The following is a 19717-nucleotide window of genomic DNA, read 5'->3' as shown; positions in this document are numbered from 1 at the left end:
CTGATTTCTGATTTCTGATTTCTGATTTCTGATTTCTGATTTCTGATTTCTGATTTCTGATTTCTGATTTCTGATTTCTGATTTCTGATTTCTGATTTCTGATTTCTGATTTCTGATTTCTGATTTCTGATTTCTGATTTCTGATTTCTGATTTCTGATTTCTGATTTCTGATTTCTGATTTCTGATTTCTGATTTCTGATTTCTGATTTCTGATTTCTGATTTCTGATTTCTGATTTCTGATTTCTGATTTCTGATTTCTGATTTCTGATTTCTGATTTCTGATTTCTGATTTCTGATTTCTGATTTCTGATTTCTGATTTCTGATTTCTGATTTCTGATTTCTGATTTCTGATTTCTGATTTCTGATTTCTGATTTCTGATTTCTGATTTCTGATTTCTGATTTCTGATTTCTGATTTCTGATTTCTGATTTCTGATTTCTGATTTCTGATTTCTGATTTCTGATTTCTGATTTCTGATTTCTGATTTCTGATTTCTGATTTCTGATTTCTGATTTCTGATTTCTGATTTCTGATTTCTGATTTCTGATTTCTGATTTCTGATTTCTGATTTCTGATTTCTGATTTCTGATTTCTGATTTCTGATTTCTGATTTCTGATTTCTGATTTCTGATTTCTGATTTCTGATTTCTGATTTCTGATTTCTGATTTCTGATTTCTGATTTCTGATTTCTGATTTCTGATTTCTGATTTCTGATTTCTGATTTCTGATTTCTGATTTCTGATTTCTGATTTCTGATTTCTGATTTCTGATTTCTGATTTCTGATTTCTGATTTCTGATTTCTGATTTCTGATTTCTGATTTCTGATTTCTGATTTCTGATTTCTGATTTCTGATTTCTGATTTCTGATTTCTGATTTCTGATTTCTGATTTCTGATTTCTGATTTCTGATTTCTGATTTCTGATTTCTGATTTCTGATTTCTGATTTCTGATTTCTGATTTCTGATTTCTGATTTCTGATTTCTGATTTCTGATTTCTGATTTCTGATTTCTGATTTCTGATTTCTGATTTCTGATTTCTGATTTCTGATTTCTGATTTCTGATTTCTGATTTCTGATTTCTGATTTCTGATTTCTGATTTCTGATTTCTGATTTCTGATTTCTGATTTCTGATTTCTGATTTCTGATTTCTGATTTCTGATGTCTGATTTCTGATTTCTGATTTCTGATTTCCGATTTCTGATTTCTGATTTCTGATTTCTGATTGCTCATTGCTGATTTCTGATTTCTGATTTCTGATTTCTGATTTCTGATTTCGGATTTCTGATTTCTGATTTCTGATTTCTGATTTCTGATTTCTGATTTCTGATTCTTAATTTCTGAGTTGTAACAACAAAATTCAAGTATCGGCTAAAACATAAAAGAATGGTCGGGGAAAAGGGGGAAAAGGTTTTATTTTAAAAATTGTGAAACCGGAGAGAGCACATAATAAAGAAAACGAAAATAACAAGAAATTAATTCAATGTTCAGATAGAGCAGAATAGAGGATACAGAAAGAACATATATAAAAGCACAAATAGTAAACATTACCAAAACAAACAGAAAGTAACAGTTAAAAGGTAAAACAAATCAAATCAAACATTAAGAGCAGGTAAAACACGTAGAGTAGAAATACTGAAGGAACAACAGAATAAACAAAAAAACAGGTCGTAATCCCATTGAAATATTCAAAATACCGCACAGGTACAACCACCTTTTGTAGTAAAACTAGAACTCGATTAAATTACGCCAAACCGACCATGCTTGAGATCTCTTTGTAGTCAGTCGCAACCTACAGGGGCGGATCCAGAGAAAAATTTCCAGAGCGGTCTGAATTTAATGAAAATTTATGGCTAAATTTTATAAAAAGGTATCATGCATTTTCGATGGAATTTTCACTCAAAATGGAATGCAAACAGAAAACTTTCTGAATTCTTGTCCATTCAAACTGGACTGGATTGACTGAGTGATTTTGGCAATTGTAATAGATTGGTTCTGATTCCACGGCCTGCTGTTCGACATGATCCCAAATTTTACAAGAAACGAAGTTTGACCTTAGAAGTGGCCTGGTTTGCTGAATCAAACAAATTAGGATTTTGTTCATTGCAAATCTACCGTCTTTATTCTGGTCCTGAAAACGAGGTTAACTGCTGTCAACAATGTCGATACCCAAGGTCAAATAAATTGGCAGATCCCACCTTCAAAGGGCCATACTCTGAACAACTTGCTAGAAGATTATCTTTATTGCAACATCCTTCAAATCACAAGCATCTACTACACTACCATCCACTACAACTAATCACTACAACCTATTACAAAATCTACGTTCCGCCACTCCGTCGCTCCCTTCAATGGTATCTACCAAAATAAGACCTATCCTGGTCGTGATGATCTCCATCCGAATAGCTATTGGACCGGGCACTGGATCCTCCAACACCATTCACCGTATACTGTCTACGACCGGCCAAGTTTCCCGACGCTCCCGGTGATTCCTGCTGGGCGGCGATTTCCCGCACGATCTTGATCGGTGTAGAACTGACGTACTTATCCTCCTTACGATCGCCTGGATTTCGCTCGTCATACTTGCTGGTGGATGGTGCCTTGTACGAACTCATTGGTGCTTTCGTCGGATAGAACGGATCGAAACGATTGCCGAATTTGTTGTAGTTGCGATAGCGCAGATCCACGTTCGGGGGAGTTCTCACGATTTCCGGCAGATTGGCGTAGTAGATGATGCGTCGGTTGCGTGTCGGGAGGTGTATCTGTGGAATAGGCGGTGGATCCATGACATCGTTCGTTAGAAGATAGTTGCGGTCACGGTAGTACGAGGGGACGTCGAACCGCTTGTCCGGGTAGTAGTAGTAGCCGGGGAATGAGTATCTCGGGAAGTATGAATCGTAATCGGTGTCGTATCTACGCTGGTAGTAGGTGTCGTAGCGATGCGGAGCTGGTGGATGCATTCGATCCATCATATCTCGGTGATATTCGTCGTATTTGTTGTAGATTTTCGGGTACATCGGGGACTGGGAATGCGCCGGAAAAGAATCGTATATTCTCGGTATACTTGGGTATTCGTAATACAATCTAGCTAACGGCTTACGATACAACTCCGGAATGACTTTATCTTCGCGAGTCTCCGATGAATCACTGTGCGATTTCTTCTGCGTGATAAAATTTACCCTTGGAGCTCTAGCCTTTATCCCTTCGCTCATCATAGAAGCTTCCGGTTCTGAATCCGATTCCTCTTCCACCGGCTGCTTCACCTTGTATGGTGTTTTACCCCATGCCTCTATGGTTCGCTGATGCAGTGTCTGCTTTTCTGGGTTCGGTAGCTCTTCTGTAGGTTTCGGCGGCTCTGTTGCGGTAACTGTGTCAGCTTCAACACTTCGACGACTTCGTTTCCGAGATTGTTGAACATCTTTATTCCTCAAATCATCATCGTAGTACGGCTGTCTGAAATGACTTTTCAATCCCGGTGATTCCAGAACGCGATAGGGAACCTCCCGCTTGTCTCGGATCGCACGAGAGAAGAATGGTTCCAACAGACTACGCTGCTCGTAGAAATCGTCCTCCGGATTAATTTCCGTTCCAGCCGATTCCAAATCGTACCCTTCCATAATTTCCATGTCTTCCGGGATGTGCATCGAGTCCGTGACGGCAATTACGAGGGCTAGTATTGAAACCGCACAGCAGAACGATGCTCTTTTGAGGCGTATCATTTTTGGTTATGAACCTGCAACGAACAAAACATGGAATGAAAGGATTTGAATGCTGATTGTATTTAGTTTTGTAAATTGCCCAATGTGATTATATTGTGGGCAAACATTCGTCATTTGATCTTGGGAGCAATGGACGGGTGAGTAAAATTGCAAAGAATGAATCTGAATTTCAATGGACACAACAGATTGTAGTATTGAATAAATAATGCAGTCTAATGGGAAGCGGAAGACAAAAAATGCCAAACAAATAGAGATTTCATCACAGGTGTGGCAGCCACAAGGTCATCAGTGGCACTACTATATGGCGTCAAACATTGATACATAATGGGAGGGTAGGGTGTGTTCGGGGAAAAATAGAGTCTATATATTTGAAAACAATTAGTTAAAAGTTAGTGAGACATTGACCCTAAGGTTTTTACCGACGCACAGTGATGCAAAGCTGGCCAAAACCTCAACAATGAAATGCAATATTTTTCAACAAAAATATTTTTCGTTTGGTTCCAAATAGTTGATCTAATAGCCTACAAAAAAGTTTGGTGTTTGAAAATCTCTTAGTATTTTTTGGATGTTAAGATCTGTTTTGAAATGAGGTATTTCCAGGACTCGAGCTCTTTTAACACGCCTAATCATAATTAAATTTAGAACATGTTCATCCAAAGTTAATTCCAAATATCTTTATAATTCATGCAATATGCACCAAAAATAAGCATCGGATTAAGAAAATGCTTGAAGATTATTTGTAGAGTATCACTTCGTCGGTTAAGTGTAAAGAATACAAAACACCAGCCACTTTCGCTGTGGAGAATAAGCTGAAAGAGCCTTGTTGTCCTCCACAGCTAACAGTATAAAAAACGCAGAGGGCAGGCTGTGGAGAATAAGCTGAAAGAGCCTTGTTGTCCTCCACAGCTAACAGTATAAAAAACGCAGAGGGCAGCACCAAGCAAAGGCTGTAAACTCGCAGCAACAACAGTTAACTTTTTTAAACCATATTTAGCGAATTATAATGGAATATAAAGTTTCAATTATTGCATATTGCAGTATATTTTCCTTTAGATGTAATAAGCTTATTATACCATGAGACACAACCTGCTGATGCAATTCGAAAAAATTTAGTGCTCATATTGCCAGTATTTCATTATAATTCACAGATAGTATCCCAGTGCTGGAACATGCTTCCAGAAATCCGGATTCCGAGGAACCGAATGAATTCACCGGATTCATTTTTACCAAATTTGAAAAAGTAGATGAGTTTCTGAATCCAAAACACCAAAAAGTGTCGAAAATGGTTGGACATTACCATAGTTATTGGCATTTCAGTTTTATGGGTATCCGGGTATCCTCGTTGGCCTGTTAAGTAATAAAAAAAATTCTGGAACCACTCCTCACTCTACCCTGAATATATCAACAATATTATTAACCTAAAAGTTTGGCCTATTGAAGTTCTAAGATGTCACAATTACCAGCTATGAATGAAACATTGAAATTTCATTAATTGAAATCTGAAAAGTTACCCTGTCGGACACATAACGATTAAAACCTTCTGTGGCGATCGTTTGGAAATTTCGCACAGTTCTTGTACACGTCATTGCCCTAATATTTAAGGGAGTGTTTTACAAAAGACTTATTTTTGTAATTTTTACAAGAACATATAAACCTATTATTCGCGCAAGTTGGATTTTTGGTTTCAAAGTGCTACGAAAAAATCAAAAATCGTGAAAAAATACCTTGGGTATGATGTGAAGAACTGTACAAAATTTCATATTGATTATTCAAATAGGTTTTGAGTTATGATGTACACAATAAGTTTTGGGTGAGGTGCCTCCGGAGATGCACCGTCACTCGCTCAAGTTTCAGTATTTTGCAATGAAAATTTGAGGACATAGGAAGGGAATATTGTTCCATTTTGGTATTAATAAACGGAAACTTAACGAATATACCAACACTCTCAGTATCGCTACATAAATTTTTTACCGAATTAACCTCACACCCCTAAATAAAACAAATTTGCAACAACGAGAAGATGCTTTCATAGATTGTTATGCCATATTCGCATTACTAAACAGTTAAAATATTCACAATAAATCTAGGTGCACCAGCGAAATCTGATTAATTAATATCATCTTGCAAAGAAAACATTATATACCAAAACGAGAGCCATATTCTAGCAAAAAATATGAAATCCATACGAATGCTAATGCTAGGAGTTAACTATGGCAACGTAAGCCGCCAGGTCTGGGAGACCCGCTTGCCTTTTCGAGGGTTAAATCCAACTCTCTTCAATGCGGCTTGTTTATTGTAAGTTTTAGAAACGAATACCATCGTTACAAATGTGTATTTCATTGCTCTAAGCAACTTTGCAGAAGCTCAAACAAATGTGAGAGTCATCATAAACATTGTTTTAAGGATTTTTTGATTGGATTTTTTTTAAAAATGATCTAATATATTTCGTAAGGCTGAATACTTAGAGCATTAATGTCTTCAGCAAAGTTATTACAAATAGTATTCTCAATAACTTTGCTGAAGACACGAAGTCTCTCAAAAAGGTTTTTTTTAAGTTTATTCTCCATTACCACCTTTAGGATGATTAATCAGTAAAATTATTTCGTCTAAAAATGGGCTGTATTATATTTTAAAAGTTTTTAGTAAATTCTAAATCTACAAAGTTGACGGTTTGGTAATTGCGGTGATCTTGACTGTAAAAACTGTCTTTTAACTTTCATTTCTGTTGAGACCACGACCTTGAATACAAAATTTAATAAAGCTATTCAACTCAGAACTCAAATATAGACCAAAAATAGATTTTATATTGGTTAATTTTCAATCCCAATGCTTCTGCTTTACTTTTAAACGAATCGATTATTTCAATGTATTAATTATCTGTAGGCATTAATCGATTACAATTAGCAACTATGTGAAAAATAATCTATTTGCTACTAATCAATCAATCGAAAAAAATCATTATTGGTAATCTAGTAAAAATTGGTAGGTGTGCTGTGAAAATCATAGTTAAAAATATTCAAATTCATTGAATGAAAATTGATCATCGAGACAAAGGGATAACAACGAAATTCCCGTGGTTCGCTTCGCACTCTTTTGAATACAAAACTGAAACTGTTCTAATATAACTCAATCTGCTCGCCACCAAAATCTCCAACTAATCCCCAACTTTCAGCAGGCACAAATCAAGGTTCGTCCGAACGTACTTTCGGAATGCCTACAAAAGCATATTGTCAGATGCCTTAGCGACAAAAAAAACGCGTCACGTATATCTGAAATATGAAACGTGTATGCCCATAGGCTCATTAGCCTACGCACCTAAAAATTGTCGAAAACATTTTTTGAATTCCCTTTTATCGGTAACTCAACGGATACACAAATATAAAAATTAATTAATTTGTCCCAACGCCAGCTCACAAGCAGCGCACACACGTCGCACCCTACAGAGTTGAACTCCAACCACAACCACCCCACTATGCAAATCATCGCGAATGCAATGTTTCAAATCGCACAGCAGTGGTGCTGGCACCCGAAAAAATTGTACACGGCTTGACGGCGTGCGAGATAATGCCACCACTGCCGAAAACCAATAGCGTCTACCGCGTATTGTACCGTCCAGTCGATACAGTCATGGTGTTGCTCGTTTAACTGGTATGCGAGCAACAAATGATTTAAACAGCCACGCGGCACCTCTATTTACAGCCTCTCGTATTTGATTGAACCACTTAGGTGCTTCCTATTGATGGCTCTGCCTGAAAAAGCTGCATTTTTAATGTCAAAATTTTTAAAGCTCGTGAAAACCGATCCTGACAAACAGAAAACGCAATGTTTCATCATTTTTCTGCTACATTCTTGGTTATGAGACTAATTAGTATTGTATTGCAAATAAGCAGTAATCTTCATTTTATTTTATTATGATATAAGAGTATAATATAATAATAATAGCATATCTTTTTCGACAAATGTCTCGAGACAGTAAAGGTTATCGTTTCTCTTTATGTTGTACTTTCTTGGTATATCATGTTACGCCGGAATGAAACAAAAGTAATAAAATCGTGCACACGTTGGTTGATTCAATTACGCATAAGTAACACTCTGAACAATCGGTTGTCCCAGAACAATAAACACATGGTAACATTTTTTAAAGTTTCGTAGATCGTATTAAGGTTAATTCAGTGTAGTTCTTTACTAGATCCCGCTAACAAGTCCTCCTTGTTATGACAAACATGGAGATGCAGAGATATACACGGTCTCCATAGCGACATTTGTTACACTAACATTCCTTTCCTTCCCCGATGACCGTAAGCATGTGGCTTGCACCGCTATTGGCATTCCAAAGCATAGAGCTCTCGACATTTGCAAATTAGGCAGGGATAGCTACTCACAGTCTCCGTTCGTTGATTCTCTATGCAAATTCGCTTGCTCAGGTCAATCACGAAGGATCCACTACAAAATGTACGGTTATTATGCTTATGCTCAACAAATCTTTCACTGCAAATTTTAAATTATGGCCAAGCAAGTTATCAACTCATAATTGTGGTTTTATTATGATATTTGAAAGGCTGAATATCTCTTACTAAGCGCATGGCGTCCACAGCATACTATTGTTAAAATACCCGTTTGTTTTGCTTCTGTTCCGCGCTGTGAATTTTGTTGAAAATTACTTGTTAAATTAACTCTGTTACTGTTTGCTATTTCTCTGAAGTTCAATGAAGTGATTATACATTAGTGGCAGAGAAGAGCATTTACAAAAAGTTTTTATTATTCTTGAAATCGCAGTTGAGTCAAAATGATTTGCAACAAATGCTTCACAAAGATCGCACCCGATGAAGAAACAATCGTGTGTAAAGGCTTTTGTTCTGACGGATCAGATGTTTATCATCTAAAATGCGCTTCTATCACTGGTTCTGAGGCGATCAGCTGCAACAATAATTTCAATATCTACTGGTTATGCACTGCATGTGGCGAAATAATGTGTAATGTTCGCGACATGGAGGTATTTCGGGATAGACGCAAGCTAATTGATATCGCCAGTTTTTCATCTCGATCCACCGTTGCTGCTACCGCCGCTCCCAACATCGCTGCTGCCACCGCAACTACCGAAACCCACACTGACACAAGAGCTAAAAAGTGCGAAACAGATTTGCACGATGAAATTTCGGCGCTGAAGAATGAAATCGCTGGAATCCATCAAACGCTGGCCGGTTTTTCCGGCTCATTCAATGTTTCAGTGTCGTCTCAATCATCCCCACTGTCATCGACAAAGCTAGTACAAGGCTCGAGAAATCTGCTAGAGAACAGTAGAAGTCTTACCATCGACGAAATGCTGGATTTTCCTTACCAGATTGAAAAACACCGTCACCGAAAAAGAGGTAATTGATATGGTTTCACAATGCATTGGAGAGACAGAAGATACGATTACTGCGCAGAAGCTTGCACCACCGTGGAAGGATACATCGACGATGCCGTATGTGTCGTTCAAAGTAGGCATTGATCTGGAATTACGTGATATAGCTCTGAATCCATCAACTTGGCCGAAAGGAATTTACTTTCGAGAGTTTCAACAACTACTAGTATAGAATTGTGTTAGAGATTCGTAATAATTGATGTTGACTATGTTATGTTTTGTTGTTAGTATAATGTAATGTTGCACCGTATTGAATAATAGTATATAAGTTACTACCTAGTCTGTACGAGCTTGCTCGAAGACGATAAGACAAATAAAAAATAAATAAAAAATAGGAGCTATTGATATATTATTAACAAAGCGGTGTGGGCAACCCTTATGGTATGTAGGGGAAGATGGGGTAAAACGCACCCCCTAAGGAAATATGATCATAACTAAGCTATAGAACATCAATTGGGAGAATTTAATTAATGATATCGCATAGCCAACATTTTCCTCTGTAATCAAAATCAAAGCGCTTTGCAAAATATTCAAAAACATGAAAATATTTCAATTTTTCAAAATCATTAAAAATCACATTTCGAAAAATAAGCGGGGCAAAACGCGCCTGTGCTGGGGCAAAATGCACCACAACAACGGGGTAGAATGCACCGCAACAATTGGGCATAATGCTCGGCGAACAAGCAAGTAGTTTTGTTTTCTAACGAGATTTCACAAAAGTGTGCCATTAAATAGCCCTAGGTTATGCAATTGGTAGGTCTTCAGAACGATTTTTCTGTTTTCGATTAAAAACCAGAAAAATCAGAAAAGAGAGCATTTTGCCCTCGATGGAGCAGAGATATAAATTTAGCAAAAAGTTAATTATTTAGTAGATTTTTCATATGTAGTGTGACAGAATAATGAACAACGGTATAAATTGAACTGGAATGCTCTAATATAATAGTAAAACTGTATTTATAAGAGCTGAAAATCCTTGTTACACGAGCCACAATAATTACATGAGAAGAGCACGTTATTGTTTTTTGTTTATTTCTCGAGCTGCTATTGATCTACAATTATCAAACTTTGACAATGTATGTTTAGACCTCTCCACATTTTGAAAAAGTTTTGAAATATGCATCGGTCAGCTCAAATTCTTGTTCTAGGTGTGAATTTAAGAACTTTCGCCAAAAATGGCTTAATTTGGACATGATTTAGAGGTGTCTCCAATCAAGAATCGTGTTTTTGATATGTTTCTATAGAAAGATCACTTACATTCTGATTTAATACGCCATACATGCCCACATATTATCAAAGGTTGTTCCTTAGACGTATCTTAACATGTTTTAACAGGTGAACATAGCTCTAATCGCACTAGAAAATTTGTTAACTGGATTTTCATATAGGAAAGTATATCAAAACAAAGGAAAATTAGCACTATTTTTTCGTGGTTTTGGTATTCTTTTCTTTATAAAAATCTAATTAATAAATTTTCTATTGCGATTAGAGCTATGTTCATCTGTTAAAACATGTTAAGATATGTCTAAGGAACAACCTTCGACGACATGAGGGCTTGTAAGGTCTATTAAATCAGAGTGTAAGTGGTCTTCCTATGGAAACATATCAAAAACACGATTTTTGATTGGAGACACCTCTAATCATATCCAAACTAAGCCATTTTCGGCGAAAGTTCCTAAATTGACACCTAGAACAAGAATTTGAGCTGACTGATGTATATTTCAAAACTTTTTCAAAATGTGGAAAGGTCTAATGTTTACTATGGCGGACTTCCGACTGGTGTTACCGTTTTCTAGAAACTTTCAGCTGTGTTCGATATAATCAAGAGGTGCATTTTGCCCCGGGGGTGCGTTTTACCCCATCTTCCCCTAAACAACTGTAGAGCACCTTTGGAGTGATGATTTCTTTCAATGCCAAATGAATTGCCGAAAATGTTTGAATATTTTTCATTCCCGGAAACTATATTAAGGTCCGATATTTATGGGCATGGAAAAATATCCGAATAACTGATTTTGTTCGATTTTGTTGCATTAGAAATAATAGGCTAAATTGCATTCTACTTCACTCGTGTTATGTCTGTGATGTTGATAACTCATTTTTTAGCAGAATTTTATAATTAATTCTATCAAAAGGAGCAAATCCTGTAAAAATAATTTCTACCTTCTCTTTGTCTTCCATGGCGGGCAGATCGGTAATAGGGTTAAGAGCCCAGTTTGGCACTATTAGGGAGAGTGCTGCATTATTTCGTTAATTACTCGGCATACATTCGATGGAATACGTATAAATTGTCATCAACGTCTTCGATTCGTTCTTAAGAACTAATATACTGACAATAATAGCCTGAAAATAGTGACTCATGTTTGAGCGCAACAAAAATGCGAATCAAGTGATCCAAATATCGTCCAACCGTGCCAATTAATGTGTTGAACAATGATGCCAGACGGTGCTCTAACCAACGGCTTCAAATGAAAAGATAAGAGAAACAGGTTGAAAGTAGGTTCGTTACCCTTGTTAGTCAACCAGTTCGTGGTATTTTCGATACGATTTGTATATCTTCTATTCTTATCTGCCATAGTTTATTAGTGTTAATGTTGCGGCCGAGACCAAAGTGAATAAATAAGGCTTACACTCTTAGAAAAATGAAATATACATTTGACCTAAACAACATTGCCATGTGTTTTGCTGTCTAATAATGGAATTTTACATGTTTTGACATGTGAAATAAAATATTGTGTCTCTTTTGATGTAGAACTGTGAGAAAGGCGCATTTTTACATGTTCTTGAATGTAAATTCAAGTGAATTATGACGCTCTTTTTATGTGCATCTTGCGAGATGTACATATTTTTAAAAGAAAAACCGGGTCAGATCAAGCATTTCCTCGAATTCCCAAGACACCTTGACTGTCAGTCAAAAAATTGAGCATGTACTGTGTAACCAGGATGTCTAGTCACCCTACTGATGACCCATTGGCATTTAGAGTTCCAGCCAAGCATTAATTATTACAGGTCGGATTCGAATATCCGGAGATTTCAAAAAAATCTCACTCCGGATAATCGAATCCAAACCTTTTTTGTGTTTTTTTTATGAATTTAAGCTTTATTCGCGGAGAAATTGGAAATAAAATGGTCAGATTGAATTTTCCTATTATTGTAAATGTAAATGTACCTACCCTAGTAGATTTTTCAGAATTTCAAGGCGTGATTTGTATTTTCAGTTGGTTTTCATTTATTGTTTATATTCGTACCGAGTCAACAGTATGTTTTATAGCTATTTGTGTAAACATTGTAAGACAAACTTTTTAATAAATTGTGTCCTCTGTAATACAACACAAGATTTTCCGAGGTAAATTCGATTACTCGTATACTAGAAAAAAATAATGTAAGTAAACTGGGGGTCGTCTGTTTCTTGCATCCAAGTTAATTTACGTGGTGATGTCACATATTAGCGACCGAAAATAAAAGTCGCAAGGATAGAACATACTTCGCAAAACCCATTTCAAACATATCAGAATATAAAAATTGGAAATAAACGTCAAGCAAAAAAATCGGACAGAAATCCTTCAGCATAAGAATCGCTTAAAAAGTTCTCACCCGTAAAACTCGGCAAGAAGAAATCATTTAAAAATAAATAAATCGTTCATAGGAACATCCGTATATCTTGCTGTTCAAGGTTAAAGGTCGGCTATCAAAAACTATTTTGTAATAAACGGATATATTTTTTTCCCGTTTTTTTTTTGCTGATTTTTCCAGTCCGATATTTATGCTTGAAGTTATAAACTTCCGGTTTTTATATTCTAATATATTTGAAACGGGTTTTAAGAAGCATGTTCTATCCTTGCGACTTTTATTTTCGGTCGCTCATATAACAGCTAACGTTCCTTTTAACCCTCATTAGAAGGGGGCGGATTGTGCATCCATTGTGCATCCAAAAAGAGATCCTTGTCTTTGTAGCATAATTTAGTAGACTAATGTGGTACCGGATTGTCAGGTGATCACTACGCATGTAGTCTTCATGTTTGTCACTAGCGAAGGTTACGTAAACGATGGGTTCCCGGCGGCCTCAGCGAGAAGTACTGCTGGCACCCTCTTTACATAGCCTAACATCCATTTTTGCTTGAGCTACCCATGAATTAAGCTCGCCTCCAGTAACTGCCGAGTCTCTTATCAGAATCTTGTTAACCATTTCTCGACCAACTTTTTTCTACTATTGGTGTCATTAAACACGAGAAACCTGGTTTAATAAAAAATAGGTGCTTCTTTCGCAGTGCTAGAAGCTTCTCAATATTCATCTTCCGATGAAGTCCAATTTCATGAAATAGGTAGTTTAAGACAGTCTAAATTAGAAAGTTCTATCAGTTTTCAATAATATTTACACATATTAGGCTATGAAAATATTCCAAAATTTCATTTTACCCATAAATATAAACTATCCCTGACAGCACTGTTTTAGCGCAACCAAATCAGATTAATTGTAATAACTTCTGTTCTACTGATAATAATTATAACGGTTAGTGCTCGAATGAAAGTTATTAGTCCCACATATTGGCCTAAATGTTGGGTTTAAATTGCCATTGGAATTATGAGCAAAAATCAATTGTTGAAGGGAATAGAGGAAGAAAAGCAATATTGTGTCAAAGTCCACTGGAGCTCAGAGCATTTCATTGAAAATAGGAACATGATTCTATCCGCATCTTGAATAAATCATAATCTCCATCAGAATACTATTTTTAGCAGGATTCCACCAGATCTTTGAGAAGCTTTTCTCTAGAATCCTGCATCAAAATTTAGAGAAACAACCGTAGAAATACGGATAAGGATTCAATCGAAATTTTGAAATAGTACCAGAAACCGACCGCGTAAGTTAAATTACATTTTATGTGTAAAAAAGCCTGCAGAAACCGATATGTGTATTACGAGAAAAATGTTATTTCAGTTTAAAACTAAAAAGTTGCATATTTGCCAACACTGCCGTAAAATCTGGCATTTTTTCCAGATTCATTGAACAAATCCTTCCAAAATCATCTCTCTGATTGATTCTAGTACAAACAGTACCAGAGATATAATCCGAAGAACAACTATTTTTTGAAACAAATTATTAAAATTAGGAATGTTCCTATGGACCGAGGGGTGGTTAAAATTGGCACAATAATTTAGGATATTAGGATATTGTGCACTTCCCACCAACCTGGACTCCGCACTTTCAAAGTGCGAGTGATCTCAAAACTGTGAGCTGTGAAACACATGTACACTCAAGTTTTTTTTTACGCGGTTTTTTTTGCGCGGTATTTTTTTACGCGGTTTTTTTTACGCGGATTTTGAAATTTACGCGGTTTTCATTTACGCGGATTTTGAAGTTTACGCGGTTTTCATTTACGCGGATTTTGAAATTTACGCGGTTTTCATTTAAGCGGTTTTTGAAATTTACGCGGTTTTCATTTACGCGGATTTTGGAATTTACGCGGTATCCATCAATGAGGTTCCCTTTATCGCGGATTCTTAAATTTAAGTGGTCTTCATTTACGCGGATTTTGAAATTTACGCGGTTTTCATTTACGCGGATTTTGAAATTTACGCGGTTTTCATTTACGCGGATTTTGAAATTTACGCGGTTTTCATTTACGCGGATTTTGAAATTTACGCGGTTTTCATTTACGCGGATTTTGAAATTTACGCGGTTTTCATTTACGCGGTTTTCATTTACGCGGCTCGTATCCCCCGCGTAAAAAAAAAAATTTCAATTGATAGAGATAGTACTTTCATAGACAGACCAGTCGCACTTTCCAGTCTATGAGAAAATTTAAAGGAAGAATAATAAGTGCGGAGTGTGGTTAGAATCCAGTTTTTAGTGCCACAAGCAATATTGGCTCTAGATGAACACTTTCTTCAAAACTAGTTCCAAACCGTGAAGGTCGATTTCAATTTTTTAGTTTTTTTGGCCACTTTGTGCGGAATGTCATTTTTGAGGTAGGCCAAAATTTGAGTGGAGGTTAACCCTAGACCCCCGAAAAAAAGTTTTGTTGACTGCAATGATTGAATTAGCACTATTATAAGACATTCTAGTTGTAATTTGAATTGTGTTCCAAACACCCGGATAATCGAATCACGGATAATCGAATGCCCGGATAATCGAGTCCGACCTGTAGTTGTTCTTTATTTCATACCAGCTTCAAAATAGACTGTTGGTATGTATGGGAAATTTTGGTGAACAAATAGAATATGCCATTTTTCTGCTAATACATCCATTATTGACCGCATTTTATCACAAAGGTATAATGGATTCCCGCGGTATTTGAGTTTCGAAATAAATTCGAATAAATGAATTCCCAAAATATTTCCTAACCTCTCGTCTGGGCAGTGTATTGATACATGAGGAAAGTTTATAATATGAATTCAAGTACGATTCTAAATAAAGTTTACCCCAATAAAATGGTCATTATAATTTTTCGACGTAATCTTACCAATTTTTTCCTTAACCGCAATCGTTGGATCAGTTTGTTCGACACAAGTTGATTATTTTCCAATTTAAAAGCTATTTTTTAGTTACGCCTTTTACTGATGGTGTCATCATTTTATTTAAGATGAATAAAAGAGGCTATTTTCCACTGCACAAAAAATTCGTAAATTCTATTGTAACTGTTCGGCTTGTGCCAAATTCCGTAATCAAAATCCGCACAAGTCACATCGAAACGTTTGAAACTCACATCCAACAAACTTTCACCTGATGGGGTCACTGTGAAAAACAGTTCCACTTTGCTGTAAGCGAGAAACGACAGAACATCCAAACCGTACCGAACTTCAAACGCAACTAACCACCAAACATCGTCATCATCAGCACTCAAACTTAGCGAACAAAAATTAACAAACTATACAATCAAACAGAAAATTAAAGCAAAACCGTCAAGCAATACATGCCATAGATAGATGGGGCCATGGGTGAGTTATTTTCCCGTACTTTACACAAAAGCGGATTTTCCGTTTACAATAGATCACGGTTTTCCACATAGCTTCCCCAGTATTCGTGATTGCCGCATACCAGAACTAAACGCACATCGTCATACAACAGCCCAATGGATTATCGGCAGGTAGGTACAGATCATCTGACACTGTTTTCCAGAAGAATCTGGAACATTTGCTGAAAATAGTCTTCCAAATCATGTTTAACAATATGGTTGCCTAACGAACATATACAGAAAAACATCTTTCACCCAATGTATGTAATTTTTCGAACGGAACTGTTCAGTAGACCAACCCAGTGATCAAACCACTCAAAATTGTGGCATGACCTGTTAAAAAAGCAGACTATACGGCACTCATGTATCATGCTATTATGCTCTGCTGCACGGATAGCATCACCAACTACCGACAGAATATATGGCAGAATGTTAAAACCGAACATGACTGACTCAAAGTTGTTCAATCGAATCCGAACAATCGTATACATAATGTATGGTCGCTAAAGGAACCCCGTAGTTACCTAGGTAACCATCCACCAGCAACACGCCTCGATTCGTCACCTGAAGCGTGAATCCGCAAACAACGCGCATCGCGGGTTGCACGCTTAGAACCAGAATAGATGTATTTGCGCGATGCGCGATTAAGTGGTGCAACACGCGTGTTATTTTAATCAAGTCGCATTAATGGCAAATCTGCCGCACCTCTCTGCCCCTTTTCCCTCGACCATCTGTCACAAGCAGTAGTACATCAACCTATTTTAAATTCATAATACGAATATCGTGACTTTCCTACCGGTAGGTAGGTACAGGTTGTCGTACTGAATTTCCACGTGCGGGACTGAAGAGCGGATCGATTGTTGTCGAATGGACATAAATTTGGCTGCACACCGGTGATGAGAGCCGATACAGAGCTGCAATGTGTCGAAGTTTTTCCGCGGTAAATTGCATAGACAAATGATGATAATGAGATGCATCTGGTCGATTGGGCGATTGCAGCTACATATACAGTGACGTTCTACCGACGCACAGTTTCATTCTGTTGTTTTGCATAAAATTAATGGGGCACGACCAGAGGTTACTTTGTTTTGAAAAAAAACTAACTGACACAGTATCGGAGCGGAGAGGTTCAAGAATGAAAATGACAATTTGTATATGTTTTTGTGCGTGAAAGTAAATGTGTTTTGTTTGATTTTTTTTCTGATTCAATCTTGACAAACGTTCGATTCCTATCAATGCAAGAAATTTTGAAATAAAGAACGGTCACTTTTTCCTCGTCTTAAGTAAAGTGCTTTATTTTTTGTTAGTAGAAAAGATTAGCATGGAATAAAACTTTTGTTAGATGAGGAAAAATATTTTTTTCTTCAAAAATTTACATGCAGGGCTCAGGCATCACTTAATTCGAAGTTTAATAACTTCTTCCAAAGAAGTTAGATTGGTTTACAGGCTTCGACAAAGTTGTAGGGAATAAAATTTCTTATTTTCACTTGCAATGATAAACTGATGCATACAGTGTCACCTAGCGGTGAAAATACAACTTTGCGCGCTTTAGCCATGTAAATTGTCGAAAAATCTCATACAAACTTCGAAGACGTTTATCCGGTAGCTAGACTTGCCCGATTTGGTTTAAACTTGCAGCAGAGACTCCTGGTGGGACCGAAAATCGACTCAAGGGTAGTCTGAGATAGGAATATCAGAGCATATTAGAAAGAACAAAATGTCTAAACATGCCAGAAAAAAAGTGAACTTGCAGGTGATTTGTTGCTGTTATCAAACCAGCCCTCTCTATATCAATTTTTGGAGCAATAAACTGTAAAATATACAAGATGAAGTGAATCCAAACAATTTTGCCTGATCTGGTATCCAGCAATAATCCTCGAAGAATGATATGAGGTAAACAAGGTGAATTCTGTGCCGAAAAAGATGGACTATAATGTCAGTGATGCTATTTTCGTTCGTTGCCGCGTAAAAAGCCTTTCTCGTTCACGCGAAATAGCCAGAACACTCTTAGTAGTCCATGCCCAAAGTCTTTATATAGAAAGGTCCTAGCATGCGTCAAAACGGAAACTGCCTCTGTGCTGGCATGTGTGACAGTTTCTAAGGGCGAATGGTAGCGTCTGCGTCATCAATACCACGTTTTATAGGCAGTCTCTGCTCACTACCACTGACAGTTTGACGAATGCTAGGACCTTGTTTAGAGGGACTTTGGTCCATGCCGTGCATTCACACTCGCCTGTGCTCTTCAATGTATTCCTCGCATGCGATGTAACACTGCAGACAAGCATTCGCGAGCAAAGCTTCCTGAAATTGCTACCTACTAGATGAAAGATTGCAAGAAAGCTTGGGTGTCTCGTGAGCATTCCCGCTCGCGATTTTGATTCAACCGGGTGCGGACGATGAAGAACGCTATAGGTATGCTATTCGTACACGCCTGCAAATGAACGGGCTTGATGTGCTTCTCGCTCGTTTCTCAACACTGTATAATATGAAGATAGCACTTGGCAACACTGTTGCCACAATTAAATCTGCATCGGGAGTTAAAAAAATTTTCTATCTATACTTTTATATAAAAAAATCTGTACTGGATTCTGTACCAACAAACAATAGCAATATATAGCAATATATGAAAAAAAATCATTTGATGTTTATATTTTCAATTCAGGTCGGTGAGCTGGATCTGACATTAAGATGCGATATGCGAGAAAATTGCTCGTAGCGAATGCTTACCCCGGCAAGCACCATTTGATTTTCTGCGAACAGATTCCTCGTATCTTGCATCATAATGTCGACAGCTCCAGTTCAGCTTCTCGCTGCCATTTTGTCAGAGGTCTAACTCAATATTTGACGGTTTACAGCTGCTGTCACGTTAAACAAATTCTGTACCAATCTGTACTTTTTTACAGAAATCTGTAATCTGTACCGTACAGAATCTGTACCAAAAATTCTTTAAAATATGCACTTGTGGCATCACTGATCGCATAAACTAACTAAACAACAGTCGGCCGTGTACTAAGAAGTATCTTGTCTTCGTACCCGCGTGGGAAGTAGAGATTGATGGTGTAGTCTCCAACAGGGGCCTTAATTGCGAAATATGGTGTTGAGCCAACCCATTGCTTCAGTCAATGATAATTGATAATTCTGATTTGCAAGAAATGCGTTCAGCATAAAGCGAGGAATATAAGAACTTATTTTCAATCAGTCTCATGACGAGTCTTTCGCCGGAACTACTCTTCCAAACTTTGTTCTGTTGAACGGGGCTCGTCTACCTGTTCGCCTTTTTGTGCCTCAGGGCATGCCATTAATGCGAATAATTGAGCCATACAGCTACCCAATGTAGAAACGTATAAACTACAACTAATTTCTACGCTGCCTTGTCCACTAAAGAGTCTGACAATCCCATTGAGGGAACATGTTCTAACGTGCCTAAAAAAAGAAAATCATTTCCTCTCCGAAGCTGCCTCGTAAAGGCCTGACAGTGTCCTTTGATGGGTGCTATTACAAAACCGAAGTAAGTGACACATCGTCTCGGAAAGTAACAGTAATTTTTTCTTGGGACATAAAAAACTTTAAGTGTCCCTACATTTCACTCCCATGATTTTCTTAGGTTTAATTCGAAGTACTTGGTTCTTCCACAATTTTAACA

General features: G+C 37.2%; 1 protein-coding gene across 2 annotated transcripts; it reads right to left on the bottom strand.

Moving 5' to 3' along the window:
- Positions 1 to 2223: 2223 nt before the first annotated feature.
- LOC131685236 (uncharacterized) lies at positions 2224 to 16040 on the bottom strand. 2 transcript variants are annotated; one of them, XM_058968823.1, is made up of 2 exons: positions 15826 to 16040; positions 2224 to 3737 (listed from the first exon to the last, which is right to left on the bottom strand). In XM_058968823.1, the coding sequence occupies exon 2, from the start codon at positions 3721 to 3723 to the stop codon at positions 2353 to 2355; it is 1371 nt and encodes a 456-aa protein (XP_058824806.1). In that variant the 5' UTR covers positions 3724 to 3737; positions 15826 to 16040; the 3' UTR covers positions 2224 to 2352. The 2 variants fall into 2 exon arrangements, with proteins under 2 accessions (XP_058824806.1, XP_058824805.1); XM_058968822.1 differs by having other exon boundaries at positions 15583 to 16038.
- Between the last annotated feature and the right edge of the window lie 3677 nt (positions 16041 to 19717).

Source organism: Topomyia yanbarensis, chromosome 2 (genome assembly GCF_030247195.1).
Source record: "Topomyia yanbarensis strain Yona2022 chromosome 2, ASM3024719v1, whole genome shotgun sequence".
In the NCBI taxonomy this organism is placed as follows: Eukaryota; Metazoa; Arthropoda; class Insecta; order Diptera; family Culicidae; genus Topomyia; species Topomyia yanbarensis.
The sequence above is the reverse complement of the archived record's forward strand: the minus strand, read 5'-3'. Positions and strand labels throughout refer to the sequence as shown.

What these genes read in the sequence shown, in the direction of transcription:
- LOC131685236 (XM_058968823.1), bottom strand. Translation starts at nt 3,723, where the DNA reads ATGATACGCCTCAAAAGAGCATCGTTCTGCTGTGCGGTTTCAATACTA.